The 27,731-nt window shown below is 41.8% G+C and overlaps 1 protein-coding gene across 3 annotated transcripts in view; it reads left to right on the top strand.

The window, feature by feature from the left end:
* LOC124878537 (protein crumbs homolog 2-like) overlaps positions 1-26,364 on the top strand; it is a 51,293-nt gene extending 24,929 nt beyond the window's left edge. Inside the window, exons 7-13 of one of the 3 annotated variants that reach the window (XM_047382522.1) lie at positions 11,237-12,190; positions 14,724-15,262; positions 16,664-16,829; positions 16,962-17,823; positions 20,853-20,957; positions 21,115-21,241; positions 26,039-26,364. In XM_047382522.1, the coding sequence (XP_047238478.1) occupies positions 11,237-12,190; positions 14,724-15,262; positions 16,664-16,829; positions 16,962-17,823; positions 20,853-20,957; positions 21,115-21,241; positions 26,039-26,092 (2,807 nt within the window). In that variant the 3' untranslated portion in view covers positions 26,093-26,364. Of the gene's footprint in view, positions 1-11,236; positions 12,191-14,723; positions 15,263-16,663; positions 16,830-16,961; positions 17,824-20,852; positions 20,958-21,114; positions 21,242-23,132; positions 25,132-26,038 lie in introns of those variants that run through there. The other 2 variants (XM_047382520.1, XM_047382523.1) reach the window with 2 other exon arrangements.
* Positions 26,365-27,731: the final 1,367 nt, after the last annotated feature.

The following is a 27,731-nucleotide window of genomic DNA, read 5'->3' on the forward strand; positions in this document are numbered from 1 at the left end:
AAACCATCAGCCTTAACACCATGTTGTGCAGTTGGTATCAGGTGTTTGTGCTTAGATGCTGTGTTTAATGTACATTATTGCCAAACATCTGTACTTTGGAAACATCTGTCCAAGGAACATTATTCCAGCAGTCTTGTGATTCATTCAGGTGCAGCTTTGCAAACTCACTCTCCCAAATTCTTTTTAGAGTGAAGAGGCTTTTTCTGTCTTATTCTGTCTTATTCTGCCATTTTCTAACTGTACTTTCATTAGCTAACATGTACTGTAGAAACAACAGGCTGCTACTTTCATTCTTAAATGCTCTGGAAGCAGCAAAAAGGAGACTTTTTTTTATTTTAATCACATTAAGTTTCCGTAACTGTTTGTTTTAAATATTGCTCCCCGCATACTTTTTGTTGGCCCTAGTAAAGATGTTTTTTTTTTATTGCTATCCAAATACAACACAAAATCATTTAGAAAACTCAATAAAAAAAAACTGTTCATTTTTTTTCAGTATTACCTGTTTACACCAATTAGCATTCTGAAGTATTTTCAGAATTTATGCTTTACTTTTTCAGGTTGCTGAGAGTTTCTGGGTTCTGTTGTCAATAATCCATGAAGTCCTCTTTCCTCTTTTTTGGTGATATCAACATGATTTGACACAAGGGCTGTTTGTCTTAGCTTCTCTTCGAGATGGGTAGAGATCATGCCATTCAAGTTTGGCAGTTGTGAGTTTGTCTTTAGGCATTAAGGAAAGCTAAAATTAAATAGCTACTTGTATATATTTGGCCAACATCTATAGTCAAAGCAACAATGTTAATGTTTAAAGCAACTGGAAGTATGAAAAACGAAAGCAGGAGGATGGAATGGAGGGAGATAAATCTCCAAAGCTCACTGATAAAGAACTGCAACAATTTTTGCAGGATGTGATTTTCCAGCTGCAATAAAAGATGGATTTCACACATGCATAAGTTAACAGAATATTCTCATTACACAGCAATGGATAGTGCTTTACAGAGATTTATGCCCCTTAAACATTCTTATTTTGTCATGTTACAACTGCAGACTTGAGTGTGTTTAATTGGAATTTTATTGTATTTGATTGACCAACAAACCGTATAGCATAATTTTGAAGAGGACTGACAATAATATGTTCAGCAAGTGCCTGCACTTTTCACGTTTAAGTAGTATAGGCATTTATTTCAATTCCACCCCCTTTATGTTATGATTTGTGGGTTGTTAGCAGGACCAAAATGCAAGCAGGAACTCAGGAGCAACATAGTGAGTAGAGCAATTTAATGATAAATAACCATCAACACTTCCAGGCAAAACACAAGCAGAGAACGGGACACGAAGCAAGGACAGAGAACCAGGAGATGTAGAAGGTGAAGGGCGTGATGCAGAGAGAACGGACAATAAGCAGTCAACGGAAGGTTCCAGCAAAGAAACAATGACAACCAGTCAGGATTGTGACACCTTAATGTGATACCTCTAAATAAAATTCAGTGCAGTCACTTCCCTTTATATAAATAGAAGTTCTCTGAAATACATTAGTTGTAATGTCACAAACTGTGAGAAAGTTCAAGGGGTATGAATACTTTTGCAAGGCATTCTGAACAGATAGCATCATCATCACCCTAGTTCTCAGAAGCCTCTAAACCAGGCAATAATGGGTTATCCTCCTCCTCATGATTATTCCTCATGGCCAGCCAAGCTATGAATTCCTTCTTTGAAGAGATTTGTCACGTCATCACTCAAAACAAAAAGAAATATACCAGCTTGTGACCCTAAAACAAGATAACAATTGACTCCAGACCAAGAAAGTCAGCCTTCTTCCACAAAATAAAGGGGTAATTTGCCCACGATATTATGAGTGTGAGATGTGGATAGGAGGGGAAGAGAGGCCATATGTTATGGAGAAGCATTGTCGTAAAGAACAAAGCCAATAAACGGAGCCATATGCCAGGAATCCATGTTGGATATTAAGCAGGGGTCCGTTAAGAAAGCTGTCAGGGGAGGGGGATTAAGGCAAAGCTCCTTAGGACCCTAATTAAAGTCTGGTGAAAAAAGGACAATATGAACAGCAAAACAGACCTCATTTATTTGTTTTGTCCTGTATTCGTCTGGTTGGTTATTCTGTAAATTTGGGAAGGACAAAAGAGATTTCATAAGACTTTATATGGTGTTAATAAATCTGTAGACCTCATGTGTTCAGAAGTTTTTACCTCTGTGTCCCAAAATTCTGGCTTTGCTTCTATTCTGCACCAAAGTATTAAAGCATAACCTTTATTGCCATAATTCATTCAATTCAATAATGAAATAAAGCAGACTGAAAAAGAAATCTCTAAAACCCCTGCTACAGTTTCTCTGGGTTCATCTTGTTAGAGAATACAGATAACAAGAGCTCTCAGTGTTTTAGATTTAGATTATTTTTGGTATTTAAATAGAAATTGTTGCTGCAAAATATGGCAGGAGCAATGTTGGTTGATATTTATTTTAAGATTTTTTTTCACACAGACTCTACAGAATACTGCACTTACTAAAATGAAGAAATGAGACAATAGTTTGCAGTTTTGTTTATGTTTAAGGACAACCAATATGACTTTAGATGACTACACACTTATTTACATTGAGATAACATTGTTTTCTTAATATTACGTTTTGTAAATATATAACATTTAAATTGATAATCATATATGTACATTTACTTAATTCCTTTTTCTTTTAGATTTCCTCTGTCTTCTTTACAAATTTGACATGCTTTCAAAAATAGTTAAACAAAATTCCAGAATTATTTTCAGTTATGTCCTTTGTAGTTTAAGAAAACTATCAGCCACTGTACTTTTAAAAAGTCAACCAGTCTCATTGGGTAAGAGTTGAAGTTTTTAACCTGTACACTCCTTAACCTCAAGGTTTTTGTTTTTGCTATTTTATTTTTTTTGTATTTGTTTTCACTTTTAATTTTAAATTTTATGACCCCCTTTAGACTAGGAGAAGTGCATATCTGTCCAACACTCTACCCTGAATACCAGTTTGGTCTGTCTGACTCCTGTTTTGACCATACATTTTTCAAAACTGTAATCCTCACATATTATAACAATTGCCCCATGAATACCTAATAAATCCACCTCCACCTTAAAAATACAGGGAAACATGTTGTAGGTGTAGTTCCCCGTTAAGCCACTAGAGGCAGCCTCTATTAGTTTAATTACTTGATCTCAAATCTATGGAGGTAAATTTGTCTCAATATTCTTCAATAAAAAAAAACTAATCTCAATCAAAAAAATAAATTGTGGTCAAAACCAAAACCTTTGGAATATTCAATAAAAAAAAAACTAATCTCAATCAAAAAATATTAAGTTGTGATCAAAACCTTTGGCATATTCAATCAAAAAAAACTAATCTCAATCAAAAAAATAAATTGTGGTCAAAACCGTTGGAATATTTAATCAAAAAAAAAAAAAACTAATCTCAATCAAAAAATATTAAGTTGTGATCAACACTTTCAGAGTTGTTACAATTTTTTTTTTTTTATGGAATATTTTATTTTGGGGAGAAAAAAAAATAGTTTGAAAAAACTTTTTTTGATTAAAATGACAAATTTGTTGTCATGAAGAGAAAAACGTTATTTGCAAACATAAACTTTTATTTGCGCATGTCAAAAATCTTTGGTTACGACTCTTGCTCTTTTGGTTTTGACACTCTCTGTTTTTGGTTGAACTCAAAGAATTTTGAGTCCTGGGAACATGAACATCCTGGGCGGGGCCTAAAGACGAACGATATAAGATGTTTTCCTATTGGTTAGCGCTGACTAAAGCGGCCGCTCGAACTGCAGGGCTTGTACAGAAGAAAACTGCGGTTAAGTGAGCCGACAGTCAGAAATACACGGTCACGCCAGCCGACACTAGCTCTCTCTTAAAGATTAGCGTAGCGCATACAAGGTGCATTACAGTAATGGAGCATAAAGGACCCCGATCCTGGCAATGGTTGAGAAAATAAGAGGAAAACAGAAAAGGAACCTACAGAACATTTATATTAATTAAATTTTTACAACTTTCACATTCATGTTTTATGTAAAATAATAAATATTTAATATTTTACTGTACAGTTTTGAAGAAATATCTTATCAAAGTATCTCAAATTGCTCAACCATTATATGCATTTGTCCCACTTTCAGGAATTTATTTCTCCATAACCATGAGAGGCGACAACACAATCTCTTCAGATTATATTAGAGGGTCATCTATATTATAACCAGAATTAGTACTTCATAATCTCACTGTAGATTTCTGGAGAAATTCACAACTACCCCAACAAAGTACGACAAACGCTTCTTTTTGGTGAGGTCGATGAGGTCCTGTGGGAAGTGGTCTGGACAGCTTAAAGTGCAAGAGCATCCAGAACTACTCTGACCTCTCCTGGACTGGAAATGCCCCTCGCCTGTTGAATAAGGCACAACAACAGCTCTTCTTCATGAGGACATGATAACAGACTGTTCTCTCTCCTCAACTGCTTACAAATGTCTACAGGGCCACGGTGGAAAGCACTCTGTGTCTCAGCATGACAGTGTGGTGTGGGAACTGCACAGGAGAGGAAAGAAGTATCACGGGTGGTGAGGACAGCACACAGGATTATGGAATGCCGTCTGTCCGACATGTACTTTGTTTTATACTACACTTGGGGTAGTTGTGTATTTCTCCAAACCTTTACAGTAAAATTATGAAATATTAATTCTGGTTATAATACAGATATCCCTCTAATAAAATCTGAAGAGATTGTGTTGCCACCTCTCATAGTTTTGAAGAAATAAATTCCTCAAAGTTAGGCAAAAGCATATGCTGGTTAAGCATTTTGAGGTACTTTGACAAGATATTTCGCCAAAACTTTACAGTAAAATATTAAATATTTATTATTTTACATAAAACATGAATGTGAAAGTTGTAAAAATGTAATTAATATAAATGTTCTGTAGGTTCCTTTTCTGTTTTCTTCTTATTTTCTCAACCATTGCCAGGATCGGGGTCCTTTATGCTCCATTACCGTAATGCACCTTGTATGTGCTACGCTAATCTTTAAGAGAGAGCTAGTGTCGGCTGGCGTGACCGTGTATTTCTGACTGTCGGCTCACTTAACCGCAGTTTTCTTCTGTACAAGCCCTGCAGTTCGAGCGGCCGCTTTAGTCAGCGCTAACCAATAGGAAAACATCTTATATCGTTCGTCTTTAGGCCCCGCCCAGGATGTTCATGTTCCCAGGACTCAAAATTCTTTGAGTTCAACCAAAAACAGAGAGTGTCAAAACCAAAAGAGCAAGAGTCGTAAACAAAGATTTTTGACATGCGCAAATAAAAGTTTATGTTTGCAAATAACTTTTTTCTCTTCATGACAACAAATTTGACATTTTAATCAAAAAAAGTTTTTTCAAACAATTTTTTTTTCTCCCCAAAATAAAATATTCCATAAAAAAAATTGTAACAACTCTGAAAGTTTTGATCACAACTTAATATTTTTTGATTGAGATTAGTTTTTTTTTTTGATTGAGATTTGTTTTTTTTTTGATTGAATAATATTGGGACAAACTTACCTCCATAAAAACCTTGCCTTGCAAAATGCATTGCAATAAAAAAGCTGCACACTACAAATATTTTATTGATGTGTTGATATTGATATGAAAGAGTTGTCTGAAAGACATTAAGTACATGTTTTGTCTGTTTGTGTGAAATTTGAGTCTTTAAAGGCAACAGAGACAAAACACATGAAAGCTTATGACAAAAAAGCCAAATAAATATAAATAAAGAAATATCCATGGTTAGTTAGGTCTGAAGTTATTGAAAAGATTTGATTTGAAAGTTAAAACATGACATGAGTAAAATAGATGTTTCTTGTAATTGACCTACTCAGGCTCTGGTAGAGGCGACTGTGGCTCAGTAGGAAGAGTAGTTGTCTTGCAATCAGAAGGTTGTGGGTTCAATTCTAGCTTCCTCCTGCCATATGTCGATGTGCCCCTGGGCAAGGCACTTAACCTCAAGTTGCCTACTGATCTGTGTATCGGTGTATGAATGTGTGAGCATTAGTGAGTGCAATTGGGTGAATGTGGCTCTAGTGTAAAAGCACTTTGAGTGGTCTGTATGACTGGAAAAGCGTTATATAAGTTCAGTCCATTTACCCTTTGCAATAACCATTGCAAATATTCCACTTTGTATTTCATTTTATAATGATTGCGGGATGTCTAGGGGCTTCTCTAGGGAACTTATTAAATTAAAGTTCCATTGTTGGGAAAACTCTCGTCAGATGGACTTACAGTCTGCATTTCTGCTGTAGTAAAGACTTCCATGGCATTTCGGGCTGGTTGTACGCTATAGGAGGTGAATTTGGACTTTAGCCTAGTTTTTTTATTACAACCGATGTTTACATTTGGCTTGACATCATTATAGGCGAGTAATTATGTAATTAAGAACTACATTATTGCTGTTAAAAGCGCTGACATAAAGCTTTGGTTCAGTCCACCTTTCTTTCTCTTTCGTCACTGTAGCTGAATGCGAAACTTTGATGTTGTCAAAAAGCAGTCTTGAGTGACATCTGGGAGTCGTATCTGCTGTGTTTTGGTGTCACTCTTTAAAGCCGGGCAGCAGAACTTAGAATTCTGAACTGTAGTTCCACACATAATACTCGTACTCGTCGTCTTCCAAGGTGTTCCCAGGCCAGCCAAGAGACATTTTCCCTCCAACAAGGTGTCTGATACATTCCGTACTCATAGTCATCGTCTTCCGCTTTATTAGGGACCGGGTCGCGGGGGCAGCAGACTCAGCCGAGACGCCCAGACGTCCCTCTCCCCAGACACCTCCTCCAGCTCCTCTGGGAGGAGCCCAAGGATTTCCCAGGCCAGCCGAGAGACATAGTCCCTCCAGCATGTCCAGGGCCGTCCCCTGGGCCTCCGCCCGGTGGGACGTGCCTGGAACACCTCCCGAGGAAGGCGTCCAGGAGGCATCAGGTATAGATGACCGAGCACCCTCAGCTGGCTCCTCTCGATGTGGAGGAGCAGCGGCTATACTCCGAGCCTCTCCCGGATGGCTGAGCTCCTCACCCTATCTCTAAGGGAGTGCCTGGCCACCCTACGGAGGAAGCTAATTTCAGCCGCTTTTCGGCTCAGCTCTCTCGTCTCCACAATGGACTGGCACAGCGCCCCTATTATTGCGGCTGCCGCACCGTTTCATCTGTCGAACAAGACCCCGAGATACCTGAACTCCTCCACTTGAGGCAGGATCTCCCCTCCAACCTGAAGAGGACAAGCCACCTTTTTCCGGTCGAGAACCATGGCCTCAGACTTGGAGGAACTGATCCTCATCCTAGCGGCTTCACACTCGGCTGCGAACCGCCCTGGCGCATGCTGTAGGTCTTGGCTAGAGGGGGCCAGCAGGACCACATCCTCTGCAAAAAGAAGAGACGAAATCTCCAAACCAGACCCCCTCCGGCCCTTGGTTGTGCCTAGAAATCCTGTCCATAAAAGTTATGAACAGGACCGGTGACTAAGGGCAGCCCTGCCAGAGTCGAACATGCACCGGGAACAAGTCCGACTTAGTGCTGGAAATGCAGCCCAAACCCCAAACCCAGGCCCGAGTTTTTGCCTCTGCCACAGCCCTGGCCACGGCACGCTTGACCTCACTGTACCCGTCAGCTGACTCAGGAGTCCCACAAGCCAACCACAGCCAATAGGACTCCTTCTTCAGCTTGACAGTGTCCCTTACTGCCGGTGTTCACCACAGGGTTCGGGGACTGCCGCCGCGACAGGCAGTGCAGACCTTACGGCTGCAGCTACGGGCAGCAGCATTGACAATAGATGCGTAGAACATGGTCCACTCGGACTCTATGTCTCCAACATCCCTCGGAATCTGGTCAAAGCTCTCCCGGAGGTGGGAATTGAATACATCCCTGGTCGAGGGCTCTGCCAGATATTGCTGGCAGACCCTCACTCTGCGCTTGGGCCTGCCAAGTCTGTCCAGCTTTCTCCTCTTCCAGCGGATCCAACTCACCACCAGGTGGTGATCAGTGGACAGTTCAACCCCACTCTTCACCCGAGTGTCCAAAACATGTGGGCGAAGGTCTGACAACAACAAAGTAGATTATTGACCTCCTGCCTAGTGTGTCCTGGTGCCAAGTGCACTGATGGACACTCTTATGCTTGAACATGGTGTTCATTATGGACAATCCATGAATAGCACAAAAGTCCAATAACGAAACACCACTCGGATTCAGATCGGGGAGGCCATCTCTCCCGATCACGGCTCTCCAGGTGTCACTGTCGTTTCCCACGTGGGCGTTGAAATCCCCCAGCAGAATAATGGAGTACCCGGGAGGGGCACTATCCAGCACCCCCAACAGGGGCGCCAAGAAGGCTGGGTACTCCCAGCCTTCACTACCGCTCGGCCCATAGGCCAAAACGACAGTCAGAGACCTATCCCCAATGTGAAGGCGCAGGGATGCTCTCATCCACCGGGGTGAACCCCAACACAAGACAGCTGAGCTGGGGCATCCACCTGGGAGCCTGAGCTTGTGCGGGAGGTCGAGAGATATCGACTAGAAATAGTCAGGCTCGCCTCCACGCACAGCATGGGATCTGGAACCCATCTTCTCAAGAGGGGCTGGACTCTCTTCTACTCTGGAGTGGCCCACGGGGAGAGGCGGCAGGCTGGGGTGGGTCCACGCATAATAATTGGAATAAAATTATAAAAATCTTTTATATAACACCTAGTTAACACCTAGTAAAAGAAAATGCCTGACTTCCTATCTGTTAAACAGAAAAGGATGTTGTACTGATGTAAAATGTACACACCTGACAAAAGAGGTTACAATTTGTCTGTTGAAAACCTGATTCTCTTAATGTAATTAATTTACCCAGTAACACTGGGGTGTCCAAGTTGCGATCAAGGGGCCATTTGTGACACCTGAGTGATTTTTGTTGTTGTTTGTGGCTGCCAGCTGCATTTTAATAATGATACAAGTCTGCACTGCTAGCACAGGTGGTTGATACAGATGCAGACTTTTTGTGTTCAATTAGGACAAAATTATTACCAACAGATTAAAATCTTCTCACATTGGAGAATTATAGGCAGGACGCAAGGTTTGTCTGTTAATAATCATGTCTTTTTAATTTCTTTTATTTCACAGTAAATACGAGAACATCTATTCAGTGACTTTAACTCAACAGGCAGACTTTGGTATACAGTTAATATGCTTTTATTTAAATAATAAAGGTTTGGCTAAATACAGCTAGTGTTTTTAAAGAAAGAGTGACCAAATTCCTGAGATTGCTTAAAATAGACTTGATTTTTGTTATATTTTTTAACCAGGATTTTGCAAACTGGAAGAATTTGTTTTAATGAGGTAAATATGCAAAACCAAGTTTTTGATCTATAATTATTTCTTAACTCTTTCCTAAAACAAATAACTGTTCATTTGTTTATTTCCAATATTGTATGCCTAGATTATTGCTGAGTAGGTACAATATAATTTTAGTTTTGAAAAAAAATATTTTTTGCAAACCTTTTTACAGTTTATGTTTTTATTGAATACATTGATTATTTACAAAAGGTTTTGAAAAACCTTCTATATAAAGTACTTTTCCTAACCTAGAAAGTACTTCTTGATCAATGCTTCTCTGTTTTTTGTATTGTTTGTTTTATTTGTGTCTCTGCTCTGTTCTGTCAAACCCCCAGTCGGTCGTGGTAGATGGCCGCTCACACCGAGCCTGGTTCTGGTTCCTCTAGAGGTTTCTTCCTGTTAAAGGGGAGTTTTCCTCTCCACTGTCGCTACATGCATGCTCAGTATGAAGGATTGCTGCAAAGTTAACTCGATGCAAGTGACTGTCCCTGTCGCTATATGTGTATGCATCAAGTTACTGACTTGGTGCAATCTGCTGGGTTTCATTAGGTAGAAAACCTTTTAACCATTTCAATAATAAAATGTATTTGACTTCATTGTTTGTTTAATAGGATCAATTTGGAGTGTATGTACCTGACCTGGATTCTGTCTGTATGATTCGACTGAATTTACTTTTTTTTATTGTAAAGTGCCTTGAGACGACATGTGTTGTGAATTGGCACTATATAAATAAATGTAATTTAAATAAATATTCCTAAAGCTGAGCGAAAATAATGATAAACAAAAATGTCTCATCCTCCTTAGAACTAAATGCTAGCCTAAAGTTTAAGTCCTACCCTACTTTGGTCTGACTCACGTTGAACCTGCAGCACCTCCTGCTGGTCAAACAAACAATTTCTGCTGCTAGTTGCCATCTGCAGTATTTTAAAAGCAGTATAAGGAGTAGGTTTGGGAAGGACTGCAATCTTGCATTCCTCTTGTCAATTGACAGGAGCCAGATGGAGGCTTACCTTTGTGCCAGGGCTGAGCTGAAGACAGGAGAGCAACAGAGGAGGGAGGAAAGGGAGGGAAGGATCATTTCAGGGAAGGATGAGGGAGGGTGAAAGAGGGAGGAAGAGAAACGGTGGGCAGGGCTGCCTTGTAATCACTTCTGCTTGACATCCTGGTGCAAAGTGAGGGAACTAAGGAAGAGAGGCAGTGAACTTTGCTGTGTCTCCTTTGCCATTATAAGTGTGAGGAGTGGGTTGGCAGTTGTCTTGGAGGATCATGGAAGGGAGGTGGTTGATGCTCCTGCTACTGCTGTGCTGCTGCTGGTGGGCACAGTGCTTGATAGGTATGATAAATGGCAATTTGTAATATAACAATTCAATAGAGGACATTTCTTGTATTTTTCACTGGGAGGTTGGAGTCTTGGCAAAGACAAGCTGCACAGCTCCTTCACTACAGAGGATTGTAAAGACTACGTTAATGCAAGTTGACTGGTGCTGCCAGGGCTTAACGTTAAGTGCAATTTAAAGAGGCAGCTCTCACCCCCAGTCAGCAAATCTCTAATTAGAGTACAGAAAGTGTCAGTGGCTTTATCTGAGGGTCATTTGTGATGTTTCTGTGTCCAGCTGACACATTCATGATGAAAGAGACATTTAATTGGATTGCTAATGTCATGTCATTTCCTCATCTTCAAATTATTTGGAAAACACACTAACCAGACCTGCCTGGTTTTCTGATTTGTATCAGTCAGTCAATGTTAACTTTTCCAGACACAACATTGTTGTTGAATTAAACCTAACATATTAGACTGTAGATTAGTCCATAAAACTAATCTGGTAATGCTTCTCAATGAAAGTCTCATGAACAACATTAATGTTAGTGTTTTTCCATTAAGGTGTTCTCTGCGAGGTTGACATCAATGAGTGTGACAGCAATCCTTGCCAGAATGGTGCCATATGTGAGGATGCTGCCAACTCCTACAGGTGTCACTGCCCCATGTCAGAGCCAGGTCAGGAACCCTGGGGTGGGCGTGACTGTGATGTTAAGTTGCTCGGCTGTCGGCAGCACCAGTGTCAACACGGGGCAACCTGTGTCCCCATATTGAACATCGACAGGGGGCACAGTTACATATGTATGTGCCCCCCTGGCTGGGGTGCAGAACGCTGCAACACCTTAACCACCTTCTCCTTCAACATAGAGGGTTATGTTCACATGCAGCTGCCCGTTTTCAAGAACAGCACGAAACAAGAGGGTGTCGATAAAACTCAAGGACTCCACATGCAGCTTCGTTTCAGGAGTACTCTTCCCAGCATGGTGCTGTACTACCGTGGCACTATGGAGCATTTTCTTTCCCTGGAGCTTGTCGACGGCTCCCTCCAGGCTACAGTAAACTCAGGGAGCTTACTGAATGTGGTTTACCCCAGCCCAGTTAATGATGGAGAATGGCACCAAGTGACTGTAACCATGGATGAGGGGTTGGTTCTGACCGTTAAAGGGCCTGGTTGTAAGGAAGGATGCCAGGTGAAGAATGAAGGTCACAACCATCTGATTTTTCTCCAGCCCAGCTTTTTTCAACAGCTTTATATAGGAGGAGTACCTTTGGAATATGCCTCTCATTTATCCAGTGGAAAGGGATACATTGGCTGTATTGAAGATCTTAAAGTTGACCATAAACTGCTGCTACCTCAAGACCTGATTAGGGAGGAGAACAAGGGCTTGGAACTTGGATGTACTAAGAAGAATTGGTGTTCTGAGGACGTCTGCTTGGAGCGTGGACAGTGTGTGGACATGTGGGTTCAGGCAAACTGCGTGTGTTATCGGCCATATTATGGCAGTCACTGTGAAAAAGGTAACAGTTCCTATATTTACAAGGGCTTGCTTTCTAAAATTCTATTTATGGATTGTTGGATGATTTACCTTGCTCTGAATCTTAAAAATGATAACCCAGATTCCTTTGTTGTTCCAAAGTGAGGTACAGTTCAAGTGAGAAACTGACAAGCATTCATCATTGTCATAATTTAAGAATTTATTTGAAATGTTGATTTTTTTTTTTTTTAGGGGGGTGGGGGTAGGGGGAAGATAACACAGCAATCATTATTAAAATCAAGCATCCTGTGCTCAAGTTCTAAATCATTGTGGATTTTCTCTAATCCATACAGGATTAAAATAATGCCCAGAGGCTTTAATATATACATACACCCATACTAATACCTTTTGTATATGGTCCTCAGCAAGGCACAGGGTTCAATTTTTGCCCAAATCCCTGAAGTCATTCTTAGTGAAAATCTGTGGACTATGCTTCGCAGCTGGGGCCATGGCAGCCAAATATCCAGTCAGAATTATACCAGAAGCTCATTGATGGCTGCAAAAATACTTGTGGTTAAGGTACAACTTCCTAAAGAATATTTACTATTGGGGATGTATGTATTTCAACCAGTATGTATCATTTTGAACACGTGTGTTAGAGAAAATCCAAACTATAGTCACATTTGTGCAGGCAACTTCTGTTTATAAAAAGTATTACAGTTGTATGTTGCATGATCTTCTCATCCTTAAAAATAGTTCAAATGGATATTGGGTAACCCACAATTCAGTGACCTTGAGGGCCATAATGACTGCATGTAAACTTCTGTCCGAAACTGTAAAATACAGAACAGTGTAACTGTAATCTGATTTATATACAGTACAGACCAAAGGTTTGGACACACCTTCTCATTCAAAGAGTTTTCTTTATTTTCATGACTATGAATATTGTAGCTTCACACTGAAGGCATCAAAACTATGAATTAACACATGTGGAATTATATACTGAACAAAAAAGTGTGAAACAACTGAAAATATGTCTTATATTCTAGGTTCTTCAAAGTAGCCACCTTTTGCTTTGATTACTGCTCCACACACTCTTGGCATTCTGTTGATGAGCTTCAAGAGGTCGTCACCTGAAATGGTTTTCACTTCACAGGTGTGCCCTGCCAGGTTTAATAAGTGGGATTTCAAGCCTTATAAATGGGGTTGGGACCATCAGTTGTGTTGTGCAGGAGGTGGATACAGTACACAGCTGATAGTCCTACTGAATAGACTGTTAGAATTTGTATTATGGCAAGAAAAAAGCAGCTAAGTAAAGAAAAACGAGTGGCCATCATTACTTTAAGAAATGAAGGTCAGTCAGTCCGAACAATTGGGAAAACTTTGAAAGTGTCCCCAAGTGCAGTCGCAAAAACCATTAACCGCTACAAAAAAACGGGCTCACATGAGGACCGCCCCAGGAAAGGAAGACCAAGAGTCACCTCTGCTGCGGACGATAAGTTCCTCCGAGTCACCAGCCTCAGAAATCGCAGGTTAACAGCAGCTCAGATTAGAGAACAGGTCAATGCCACACAGAGTTCTAGCAGCAGACACATCTCTAGAACAATTGTTAAGAGGAGACTGTGTGAATCAGGCCTTCATTGTAAAATAGCTGCTAGGAAACCACTGCTGAGGACAGGCAACAAGCAGAAGAGACTTGTTTGGGCTAAAGAACACAAGGAATGGACATTAGACCAGTGGAAATCTGTGCTTCGGTCTGATGAGTCCAAGTTTGAGATCTTTGGTTCCAACCACTGTGTCTTTGTGCGGCGCAGAGGAGGTGAACGGATGGACTCTAGATGCTTGGTTCCCACCGTGAAGCATGGAGGAGAAGGTGTGATGGTGTGGGGGTGCTTTGCTGGTGACACTGTTAGGGATTTATTCAAAATTGAAGGCATACTGAACCAGCATGGCTACCACAGCATCTTGCAGCGGCATGCTATTCCATCCGGTTTGAGTTTAGTTGGACCATCATTTATTTTTCAACAGGACAATGACCCCAAACACACCTCCAGGCTGTGTAAGGGCTAATTGACCAAGAAGGAGATTGATGGAGTGCTGCGCCAGATGACCTGGCCTCCACAGTCACCGGACCTGAACCCAATCGAGATGGTTTGGGGTGAGCTGGACCACAGAGTGAAGGCAAAAGGGCCAACAAGTGCTAAGCATCTCTGGGAACTCCTTCAAGACTGTTGGAAAACCATTTCAGGTGACTACCTCTTGAAGCTCATCAACAGAATGCCAAGAGTGTGCGGAGCAGTAATCAAAGCAAAAGGTGGCTACTTTGAAGAACCTAGAATATAAGACATATTTTCAGTTGTTTCACACTTTTTTCTTCAGTATATAATTCCACGTTTTAAGTCATAGTTTTGATGCCTTCATTGTGAAGCTACAATATCCATAGTCATGAAATTAAAGAAAACTCTTTGAATGAGAAGGTGTGTCCAAACGTTTGGTCTGTACTGTATGTGGTGGCCAGTTTCCCAATATGTTAAAATAATATAGTTGCACCTTTGTCTTTTCCACTCCCGATTCAGAATATCAGTCATTTACGTTTGGCCATGAGAACACCAGCAGTTATTCCACTGTCAACATTTCAAACAGCCATGGAGAAAACTTCACCGTTTCCTTTTTAATGCGCTCCCTCAAACACAACGGCTTGCTTCTGCAGTTCTGCCGGCAGGGAAAGTCCTACCTGACAGTCTATCTGAAGGAAAGCACTGTTGCCATCTACAGTCCTCACACTACTCTGCTGTCAGAAGCTAAACAAGTCACTGATGGGAAGAATCATTTAGTGACCATAAAGATTAAGAATGGCCATGTGGTTTATCCTAAAGCGGGAAATCATCGAGCTTTAGGCAACGTGAGCATAGAAGCAGGAGATGTGGCATTTGTTGGAGGGCTCCCTGTAGGCAAGAACATGAATGCCTGGGGTGGAAACTTCAAGGGGTGCCTTCAGGACATTCGGATAGATGACAAAAAAATGATTTTTGGGGATCATCCGGAGGGTTTGGAGGTTTACCAATCAACCACACAGAACGTGCTTGGAGGATGTCACAGTGACAACACATGCAAGGTAAAGGAGAAATACTGCTGTAGTTTCAAACAATAACCTTTGGCTTACATTTTCTGTGGCAAAACTATATTTCAAATTACTTTTTTACATGTGCCCTATGTTAACTCCAGACAATTTAACTGTTTTTGCACTATAATACTGTTGCAGATAATATAAATTTTCCACCTGAAATCACTTGGCATGGATTGTTGTGACTTGCAAAGTATTCATAGCCCTTTAACATTTGAATTTTTTTTAGGGTGCAGCCACAATTTTCAGTACGTTTTATTGCTATTTTATATACCAGACTGACACAAAGACTTGCCTATTGTGAAGCAGAAAGAAAGTCATACATGGTTATCAAAGGTTTTGTACAAGTAAACTGCTGAAAAGTGTGGTGTGCTTTTATATTCAGCACCTATGAGTGAGTACTTATTCTATGAAAGTCTGTGAACATAATGTTTTAAGTCTTGCCAAGATTCTCAATTTGATTTAGTTCTGAACTTTGTATCATTTTAACACATGAACATGCCTGGATTAAACCTGTCCAACTGTGACTCTGGCTACACATATAAATAGGGTTGTTGTGCTGCTAGAACCTCCACCCAAGTCGCAAGTCTTTTGCAGCTTCTATCAGGTTTTCTTCCCATCAACTCTAATCAGCTTTTATGTCCCTGCCCTCAGCATGATACTGTTACCACCATGTTTCACTGTATAAGTAGTGCATTCAGGATGCTGAGCAGTGTTTGTTTTTCACCACAGATATCTTTTTTATGCGGACTAAAATGTCCAGTTTTGCTGTGAGCACCTTCTTCTTATTGTTGTATTTTTGCCACTCATCCATAAAGGCCAGATGTTTAGAGAGCACTAATAATAATTCTCTTATCAACAGTCAGTTTATCAGTTGACCTTTGAATCTCTGCATCTCCAGAGTCACCCTGCACCTCTTGGATGCTTCTCTTGTTTTCTGACCTAACCCTGCTTTAAATGTCTCCACAACGTTCTCCCTGTCTGCTGTGTTTCCTGGCCTTCATGATGCAGTTTTTCTCTAATGTTCTTCACCAGTCCTCTAAACCCTTCACAGAAAAGCTGGAATTGTGATGAACTTACATTACACACAGTTGGTCTAGTTAGTAAATAGGTTACTTCTGAAAGCCATCACAATCAAAAGGTGCTCAATACAAATGCATGCCACAATTTTCAGATTTTTATTGCAAAACATTTTTGAATTAACAAAGTCAGCGAAACATCCATGAATACTTTTGCATTTTAAGTTTACCCTATTGACTCTGTTCGAATGTAATAGCCTTTGATCTGCAAGTTATCATTTAATCCTGTGTGCAGCTTTTACTGAGGTGGGATCATCAGGTGGGAGATTTTACAGCTGATCATTTAATCCCTCAATCTGTGTTCTGTTCACAGGATATTCCCTGTTTAAATAACGGACAATGTCAGGTCACTTGGAATGACTTCAGGTGTGGGTGTCCCCTTAACTACTCTGGCCGGCTGTGTGAAACACGCCGGTGGTGCATTGACAAACCATGTTTTGAAGGAACAAGCTGTGTGGATCTAACAGATGGTTATGAATGTGAGGAGTAATACTTCTCTGTATTAATAAACAGCATGGCTGATTTTGTTAATTAATTCGCATAGAACACATTTGCAGAGATCCTTTCATAAAAAGGTTTGAACTGACTTGTAACTCGATATTTTCCTACAGGTTTAACGGAAGCTGTTTTTCAGGACAACTCTCTTCAATATGCTGCCAATGGCTCCCTGCTGAACCCTGTGACCAACATCACCATGGCCATACGGACAAGGGACGAGAATGGAATCTTGTTGCGTTCTGAAGGCAGAGCAGAGGTCTTTTGTTTGGGTTTATTAAACTCCAGCCTGCTGGTCAAACTGGACAGTGGGCCAGGTGAAGAACTGCTTGCCTTTATGAGTGATAGGACCATCGCAGATGGGGCATGGCACCAGATCCAGCTCAGTATGGTCAACCCTCTGTTATCAGTATCTCGTTGGCAGCTCACAGTCGATGGGCAGAGGGCTGGTGGCAGCTTTGGAGTCGGCAGCAATCTCAACTTCCTGAATAACAGCAAAGTGTGGCTGGCGGAAAACTACACTGGATGTTTACGGGAAGTGAGAATAGGTGGTGTGTACCTGCCTCTCATAAAGGTATGGGAGACCCCTCAGCGAAGCTGGTTCTCCAGGATCAGTGGGCATGAGCCAATCATTGGATGTCAAGGTGCACCAGTTTGTGATTCACAGCCCTGCCTTAACCAGGGTGTTTGTCAGGACCAGTTTAATGAGTTTAACTGCAGCTGCAGCTCTGGATGGGAAGGGGGCTTGTGTGAGAAGGAGATAAATGAGTGCTCTTCAGCTCCCTGTGTCTATGGTTTCTGTAAAGACCTCATGGCAGACTACAAGTGTGAATGTGAACCTGGATATGAAGGGAAAAACTGTCAGGATGAAGTGGATAACTGCCTGGAGTTCAGCTGTGTTAATGGAGGAGTCTGTGAAGAAAATGCTGGAATTCATACATGTTCATGTCCTCCTGGCTACAAAGGCACACGTTGCCAGTGAGTACAAACTATTCACCTTTACCTTTAGAATATTTCAGCATATTTACAAAACTAATGGGAAAAAAAGCTACAACATTTTGACTCCTACATGTACATGTTGTACTAACCACATACATCCTAATGATTGATTGACGGTTTGAGAACAATCTGGAAGTGAGTTTTTTTCCAAATTCTTCCTATCTCTGTCCAACCAAGCATGTGGAGGTATGCCGAGCAACCCAGGACAAACTATTGGGGTTTGATTGCTCAATCACTTTTACTTACTAGAGCATCAATCAGCATTACAAGAGCATTAATGTGCATTACTAGAGCATTAATGTGCATTACTAGAGCATTAATAAACATTACTAGAGCATTAAATCAGCATTACTAGTGCATTAAATCAGCATTACTAGATCATTAATCAGTATTTTTACATTCATTGCACTTCTATTCAGGCTTATAGCTTCTTAAAAGCCATGTCTGTAACTGAGAAATATAAATATGTATGAAAGAAAACAAGTATACATTGAGCTACATGCTTCTACACTTTTCTAATTATAATGCAGATCCTAACACTACATTACACTGCGCACACTCAGTGCCACTTTATTAGGTATACCCTGCTAGGAGAAGATTAAACTCCCTTTTGCCTGCAGAACTGCCTTAATTCTTAGTGAATTCAACAAGGTGTCTGATACATTCCGTACTCGTACTCTTCATCTTCCGCTTTATCAGGGACCGGGTCGTGGGGGCAGCAGACTCAGCAGAGATGCCCAGACGTCCCTCTCCACAGACACCTCCTCCAGCTCCTCTGGGGGGAGCCCAAGGCGTTCCCAGGCGTGTCCTGGGCCATTCCCTGGGCCTCCTCCCGGTGGGACCTGCCTGGAACACCTCCCTAGGAAGGCGTCCAGGAGGCATCCTATATAGATGCCCGAGCCACCTCAACTGGCTCCTCTCGATGTGGAGGAGCAACGGCTCTACTCCGAGCCCCTCCCGGATGGTCGAACTCCTCACCCTATCTCTAACTGAGTGCTAGGCCACCCTACGGAGGAAGCTAATTTCAGCCGCTTGTATCTGGGATCTCGTTCTCTCAGTCATGACCATAGGTGAGGGTAGGAATGTAGACCGACCAGTAAATCGAGAGCTTCGCTTTTCGGCTCAGCTCTCTCGTCTCCACAACGGACTGGCACAGCGCCCATATTACTGCGGCTGCCGCACCGTTTCGTCTGTCGATCTCTCCCTCCATTCTTCCCTCACTTGTGAACAAGACCCCGAGATACTTGAACTCCTCCACTTGAGGCAGGAACTCCCCTCCAACCTGAAGAGGACAAGCCACCTTTTTCCGGTCGAGAACCATGGCCTCAGACTTGGAGGAACTGATCCTCATCCTAGCGGCTTCACACTCGGCTGCGAACCGCCCCAGCGCATGCTGTAGGTCTTGGCTATAGATGGCTAGCAGGACCACATCATCCGCAAAAAGAAAAGACGAAATCCCCAAACCAGACCAACTCCGGCCCTTGGCTGCTCCTAGAAATCCTGTCCATGAAAGTTATGAATAGGACCAGTGACAAAGGGGAGCCCTGCCGGAGTCCAACATGCACCGGGAACAGGTCCAACTTGTGCCGGCAATGCGGACCAAACTCCTGCTCCATTTGTACAGAGACCGGATGGCCCCTAATAAAGGGCTCCCAATTCCATATTCCTGGAGCACCCACCACAGGGCACCACGATGGACACACTCGAATGCCTTCTCCAGGTCGGCCTGGTCCAGAGGCACTGTCCCCGACCACCACGCATTGTTGAAGAGGCGTGTCAACCATGACAGCCCTACAACATCAAGAGACTTGAGGATACTCAAGGCGGATCTCCTACACCCCCAAAGCCCTGCCACCGTGGAGCTTTTTAACCACCTTGGTGAGTTCAGCCTGGGTGATGAAAGATTCTAACCCCGAGTCCCCACCATCCTGCCATCACGGAGGATTGAGGAGATCCTCGAAGTACTCCTTCCCCCACCCGATAATGTCCCCAATTGAGATTAGCAGCCTCCCAACCCCCACTGTAAACAGTGTTGGTGAAGCACTGCTTCCCCCTCCTGAGGCGCCAGACGGTTCGCCAGAATCACTTTGAGGCCAACCGCTAGTCCTTCCCCATGGCCTCACCGAACTCCTCCCATGCCCGAGTTTTTGCCTCTGCCACAGCCTGGGCCGCGGCACGCTTGGCCTCACTGTACCCTTCAGCTGCCTCAGGAGTCCCACAAGCCAACCACAGCCAATAGGACTCCTTCTTCAGCTTGACAGCGTCCCTTACTGCCGGTGTCCACCACCGGATTCGGGGATTGCTGCCACGACAGGCACCGCAGACCTTACAGCCACAGCTACAGGCAGCAGCATCCACAATAGATGCGTAGAACATGGTCCACTTGGACTCTATGTCTCCAACATCCCCCGACATCTGGTCAAAGCTCCCCTGAGGGGGGAGTTGAATACATCCCTGGCTGAGGGCTCTGCCAGACATTCCCAGCAGACCCTCACTATGCGCTTGGGCCTGCCAAGTCTGTCCGGCTTTCTCCTCTTCCAGTGGATCCGACTCACCAACAAGTGGTGATCAGTAGACAGCTCTGCCCCTCTCTTCACCCGAGTGTGAATACATACATCAAAATTTTAAAATCTGGTTAGGATTATCAGGCTATATTGAGGAGCTTTTTGCTGCATTGCGGGTCAAATACCAGTCAGGATCTTTCTGTGTGGAGTTGTATCCACAGGTCCTCTTCTTGTACTCTAGCTTTCTCTTACAGCGCAAAAACATGCATGCAAGGTAAATGTTCCCCTCTGAATTACCCATAAATATGAATTTGTGTTCATGGTCTCTCCATGATGGACTGTGATGGACGCGTGACCTGTTTGTGGTCTACAGAGTAAACATTTTTTTCAAGATTTTCTGATTTTATCCAACTGTCAATTTTATCCAATTGTCAGTGAAAGAAAAGTGTTGCCATTATTAAAGTATCAAAGGAAGTAAATTGTGTGTTTGTGTGTTTCTAATAGATGGCGTTTCCCTCCAGTAGCTTGTGATGCAAACATGGATTGTCTCAATGGTGGGGTTTGCTTTGCAGGCAACTGTACCTGCAAGCCTGGATACAGCAGCAGCAGGTAAGACCCTGGGTTCTTCATACACTACATGGCTAACTGTGCGTTCAACACTTAGCAAGGTGTCGTGCTGATGTATGTCTGGTTTAGGAGCATATGTCTGTGTTTTCTCCCATCTTGTCAGTCAGCATTTTGCTAAAACCCTTCTGATGTGTTTCAGGTGCGAGACGGAAGTAGATGAGTGTGAGTCTAGTCCCTGTCAAAATGGAGCCACCTGTCTGAACCGACTCAACCACTTCCAGTGTGTTTGTGTCCCAGGCTTCAGTGGCAAACTGTGTGAAAGCAATGTAAGTTGAGCACATTCTGCAGGTTGAGGTACTTTAACGACACATGTTTAGGATTTTAAGTTTAAAAGTTTCAAATAACCTGACTTAGCATGACATCTAATGTTGGTTTCAATAAAAATATTGTTTAAAACCTTTAAGTGGAGACACTTTCACCTTTCAGGGGCTGTAGTTTATATAGAGCACCAACAACTAGAGAACAGTTTCTTCCAGCTGCAAAACATCTCTCAAATGAGAGCAATCATCTCTAAAGCCAAGCTTGAGATGCTGATTTGTGCTTTTGCTTCGTCATGTTTAGACTATTGAACAGTCTTTTCACCTGTCTAATTAAGAAAGAGCTGCCTCGTCTGCAGCTGGTACAAAACTCCTGACGTGCACTAACAGAAAAAAACACAAAACCCCTGTCTTAAAGTCTCTTCATTGGCTCCCTGTATTATATTGCATAAATGATCAAATTTAGTTTTTGACATTCAGAGCACTACATGGGTAGGCTCCTCCCTACAGCCCGTAGTCTGGGATCCCCTGAGCTGAATCTATTGAATCTATTGAGACAGAGCCTCTCAAGATGTTGGACCAAGACTATGGAATGAACTTCCACTTTTCTTGCAATCACTGGACTTTGGTGATGCTTTTAAAAACTCAAGACATTATTTTTTAAACAAGCATTTTGGCTTCACCAGTCCCAAGGCTGGGCAGCATGGTGGCACAGTTGGTAGCACTATTGCCTTGCAGCAAGAAGGTCCTGGGTTTGATTCCCGGCCGGGGGTCTTTGGAGTTTGCATGTACTCCTGCATGGGTTCTGACCGGATACTCCGGCTTCCTCCCACAGTCCAAAGACATGCCTATTAGGTTAATTGGTCTCTCTAAATTGTCCTTAGGTGTGTGTGAATGAGTGTGTGCGTGGTTGTTTGTGTGTTGCCCTGCCATGGTGTACCCCACCTCCTGCCCGTAGACTGCTGGAGATAGGCACCCACTATGGAATAAGTGGTAGAAAATGACTGACAGTCCCAAGGCTGCTATGAATGTATGCAGTGTATTTTTAAATGTTCATGTAAACTTATTTGATGATGTCTTCCTAAGTGCTGCACAGTAGGAAGACTGCTGTAAGAGAACGTTGCAATATAAATAAAATGTACTTACTTACTTATATTATTGGCACTTTTGGTAAAATTGTGAAAAAGCCTTAATATAATTTAGATTTATTTAAATACTTAGTTCTACGTTATTTATTAAACAGAGATTTAAAATTGTAGAAACAAAAAAGATCAGAATAATGTGGGGTATGCCTTATGTTCAACAGATGCCTGATGGAAACACAAAAAAACATATAAGTAGTCTCTGATATTAAGTACATTTCTATGATCTCTAAGAGGGTACAAAATGACCTCAGGTTGTTTACTAAAAGATGCTGTGTGGATAGAAACTCCTTGTGCAAGCTTTATGTTATTGAAGAAATTCTGACCAAAAAAACAAAAATGTGAACTAGTGAAGGCCTAAAATGACAAGTGGCAATCAGTCTTTTTATGTAAAGGGAAACTGCATTTTTAATCAAGAATTATGTACATGGTCTCAATGAGTAATCAGTGTCTTGCCTGCTACAGACTAAGCAGTTTGCTGTCTTTAAGTTTATGTTCCAAAAAAAAGCTAAACACTGCTTACAACAGAACTACCAGAATAGCAGCATTGACAACATCTGCTCATCTGCTCTAACTGCATAAAAGGTTGTGCTTCTCATCCTGTTCAAAGTATTGCTTGCCTTGGATATATTTTTACAAACACTTTCTGTTTCTCCAAACTTATAGAAGTAGCTGCCGCCTGCAGGTAACACACTGAGAGCTAGGGTTGAAACTCATCCAATTAGGTATAAAAAAAATACTCCATGCTGTTCTTGCAGAAACGGGAGCCTAAGGAACGAGTTCCCTGGCTGGAAGTGACCATCCCCCTGACCACCCTGTGTGTGCTGTTAGCCATCCTGACAGTGTTTTTCCTGATCATGACAGCACGAAAGAAGCGGCAGTCAGAGGGCACGTACAGCCCCAGCTCTCAGGAGGTGGCTGGTGCAAGGTTGGAAATGGGCAGTGTGCTGAAAGTGCCACCAGAAGAGAGGCTGATCTAAAGCCTGAAGTTGCCACCTCACAATCTTACATCCAAAGGATGCATATAAGCCCAGAGAGAACATATATTTGGCAGCATAATACTGCTTTAACCTCTGTCCCAACAGTGAAGAGGCAGTAGGTAAGACAAGAACTGCCTGGAATAACTACTGAAGTTAGATTCATCACTAAATGGTTTACAAAGGAAAACCTTTTTCTGCGGATTCCAGTGATGATACAAAAGAATGTGGCTGTTGGAGGAAAAATAAAGTTTCTCCATGTATTTTACATAATGTTGCTGTGAAATTTGCACAACAGTCTATTTAACTGTGACAAGTTCTGGCAACTTTGTTGACAGGCAGAATAATTTTTAAACCTTTTAACTCTGTACCTGATTAACTTGTCCTTCTTTTCTTCCACATATTTTTTTTCATATGAGCTATTTTGACTAAAGCTCTGAGGATAAAAATCATTACTCTGAACTGTTGTTTTGTGCAAATTTTTACAATTCATGCGGTAGAACTTTGCCTCAGAATCGAAATCACGGATGGACATTCATCCAGCCTTTTGAAGTCTTACTGCTGTATGTTGTGATGTCCCCATCAGGATTTATCTTGTCCCTGTAACCGATCATCTAAGAATAGGCAACAGTCGATACCAAGTCCTTATCTGATATTTTTTAAGTTAGTTAATAAAATCAATGCAGTATTTAACGTGAAGCTCCAACACAGGTTACCAAGATGAACAAAGCTGCTATTATGTTCTGACAACCATCACCTGGAACATGTAAAACAAATCTGACTTGACATCCAGCTACAGTCTTCAATGAACTCATGTCTTACTCCTGCTGACTATTGCCTCTTTTCCATTCACGGCTCTAGAATGGCACGGCTCCACTCTGCTGAATCTCGCTCTGCTCCACACAGCAGCTGTTGTGTTTCCATTGACTTATTGACGGCTGGAGTTATGGCTTTAAGCCCCTCCTCCAGCCATCAGCATTGTGCACTGTGCCGCTATTAACCTTTAGTATCTTATGGTTTGGTGTGAGACTACCAAACATCAGATAAGTTTCAAGTACAAACATGCACAGAGTAGACAGTAGAGCCTATGAAAAAGGGGCACAAGTTTTCAGTGAGCACTTTGCTGTAGCAGTAGCCTAAGGGTAGCATGTTTACTTGTTGTTTTGATGTCACTCTATAATTCGGCTCATATCACATTTCATTGCAGTTCCAGGTAATAAGGTACAGGAAAAATAACAGAAAAGGTTGTTCTCCTGCTTCAGAACATTTATTTTAAACATTATTAAATCATAAAACCAGCATTCAACATACTAAATGACAGCTATACAAGACATCATCAAGATATTTGGCAATATGATTAAAAATTTGCAGAATGCAGTTGGGCATCAAATTTAAAGTGCGATGGTTAAAGTCACAGACAGTACAATTGCCACAGGTATACTGAATGTGTGAAGTGTGATCGGGATCCTGAGGCAATGCATGGGATTGGATCAGGACATCCTCAGCTGTATTATATTGTTAGTGTACACTGTATGACTCAACAGGTTAATCCTGCTACCTATTTTTTTAGTGTTTGTCCTCATTTTTGTTTTGGATTGCGTGTGTATATAAGCTGCACAAGTTGAAGTCACTGTATGTTCTTCTGTATTTCCAAGGGTATATTTGGTGTATTTAATTTTATAAATGTGGTTGCTGTTGTCAGTGTGTCACAAAATGATAAAAAATGGATGCTTTAAACCCTGCAAAGAACATCTGCTTGAATTACAGTATAAGTAAATAATAGGTTTTCACTTTTTTTGTATTCAACAAGCTGACCTGCAAATCTTGTCCATGAGTATTTCATAATGGGGAAACAAATGACATCTTTTTCAGAGGAAAGAAAAACTATCTAGGTTTGATGAGAGGTAAAACACTGTTAATTGCAAAAGGCCTGTTTTTATATAGAGCACCACTAATGTAAAATCCACTAATCAAGAATGACTGCTGTGGTGCACTGATGCAACAATGAACTAAATCACAAATAATACAACACGTTATGGACTCTTGGCGACACAGCCTGAAGAGCTTTCTTTGAAGTGTGTCTCTAAAAAATCTACATCTGAAAAACCAAACGGCCCCACCACTGCATAAGGAGAATGTGACTAGGAAACTAAGCAGTGACTGGGATTTTGCAAACACAGGGGTGAGGTGAAGTAGTAGGATAAGGGGTGCAATGGGGCTCAGCCTTAGTTCTATTGTTCCTTACAGAAGACAGGGCACTCCAGGTTTGGAGAACCAGCATTGAATGTGGTCAACATCAAGCATGCTAAATTGCCAAACATTTTAAGCAAACATTTTATTTGGTATTTTTGCACCTTGTCATTTTTGCATTTGACCGATGTTTTATGTGTCGCTGTTAATTTCACCCAAAACATATCTGCCTTTAACAATGCAACATTAACATACCCTACATGACAAAGTTTTGGTTTGGCAAAGCTAAGCTTACAGCTAAACAATGGGATGTTCATTAAGCTCTCATCTTATAAAAACAGTGTACTAGCACAAAGGTTGCTTGGTTGAGAAATCTGTGAAAAACTAAACCTTTCTTTTCAAAACAGATGAGATGTAAAGATATTTTTAATAATATTTGCTTAAAGTGTTTGGGTATGAGATATTTTTGATGCTAATACTATAATGCTCTTATCTAGGTCCTGCTCATAGCAGCTGTTTGCTCAACTCCCACCAGGGGTTGTCTGGGCTGATTTATCAAACTGGGAAGAAACTGTGTGCTGCCTCTTCCAGGTCAGACACTAACTACTCATTAATACCTTACATTACAAAAAACACTAGCTCTGAAATAGTTCCAGATTATGACTTCTCTTTACTATTTTAAAGTTAATATATTAGTAAACTTCACAATTATGATACTTGGTGGTGTTAGGATTAGTTTAATTGAACACAAACTTAGTCCACAAGTCTGATGCTACTTTGCTTATCTAGGTACAGGTCCTTCTCAAAATATTAGCATATTGTGATAAAGTTCATTATTTTCCATAATGTAATGATGAAAATTGAACATTCATATATTTTAGATTCATTGCACACTAACTGAAATATTTCAGGTCTTTTATTGTCTTAATACGGATGATTTTGGCATACAGCTCATGAAAACCCAAAATTACTATCTCATAAAATTAGCATATTTCATCCGACCAATAAAAGAAAAGTGTTTTTAATACAAAAAACGTCAACCTTCAAATAATCATATACAGTTATGCACTCAATACTTGGTCGGGAATCCTTTTGCAGAAATGACTGCTTCAATGCGGCGTGGCATGGAGGCAATCAGCCTGTGGCAATGCTGAGGTCTTATGGAGGCCCAGGATGCTTCGATAGCGGCCTTTAGCTCATCCAGAGTATTGGGTCTTGAGTCTCTCAACGTTCTCTTCACAATATCCCACAGATTCTCTATGGGGTTCAGGTCAGGAGAGTTGGCAGGCCAATTGAGCACAGTGATACCATGGTCAGTAAACCATTTACCAGTGGTTTTGTCACTGTGAGCAGGTGCCAGGTCATGCTGAAAAATGAAATCTTCATCTCCATAAAGCTTTTCAGCAGATGGAAGCATGAAGTGCTCCAAAATCTCCTGATAGCTAGCTGCATTGACCCTGCCCTTGATAAAACACCGTGGACCAACACCAGCAGCTGACACGGCACCCCAGACCATCACTGACTGTGGGTACTTGACACTGGACTTCTGGCATTTTGGCATTTCCTTCTCCCTAGTCTTCCTCCAGACTCTGGCACCTTGATTTCCGAATGACATGCAGAATTTGCTTTCATCCGAAAAAAGTACTTTGGACCACTGAGCAACAGTCCAGTGCTGCTTCTCTGTAGCCCAGGTCAGGCGCTTCTGCCGCTGTTTCTGGTTCAAAGTGGCTTGACCTGGGGAATGCGGCACCTGTAGCCCATTTCCTGCACACGCCTGTGCACGGTGGCTCTGGATGTTTCTACTCCAGACTCAGTCCACTGCTTCCGCAGGTCCCCCAAGGTCTGGAATCGGCCCTTCTCCACAATCTTCCTCAGGGTCCGGTCACCTCTTCTCGTTGTGCAGCGTTTTCTGCCACACTTTTTCCTTCCCACAGACTTCCCACTGAGGTGCCTTGATACAGCACTCTGGGAACAGCCTATTCGTTCAGAAATTTCTTTCTGTGTCTTACCCTCTTGCTTGAGGGTGTCAATAGTGGCCTTCTGGACAGCAGTCAGGTCGGCAGTCTTACCCATGATTGGGGTTTTGAGTGATGAACCAGGCTGGGAGTTTTAATGGCCTCAGGAATCTTTCGCAGGTGTTTAGAGTTAACTCGTTGATTCAGATGATTAGGTTCATAGCTCGTTTAGAGA

Source organism: Girardinichthys multiradiatus, chromosome 12, assembly GCF_021462225.1.
Source record: "Girardinichthys multiradiatus isolate DD_20200921_A chromosome 12, DD_fGirMul_XY1, whole genome shotgun sequence".
Lineage (NCBI taxonomy): Eukaryota > Metazoa > Chordata > Actinopteri > Cyprinodontiformes > Goodeidae > Girardinichthys > Girardinichthys multiradiatus.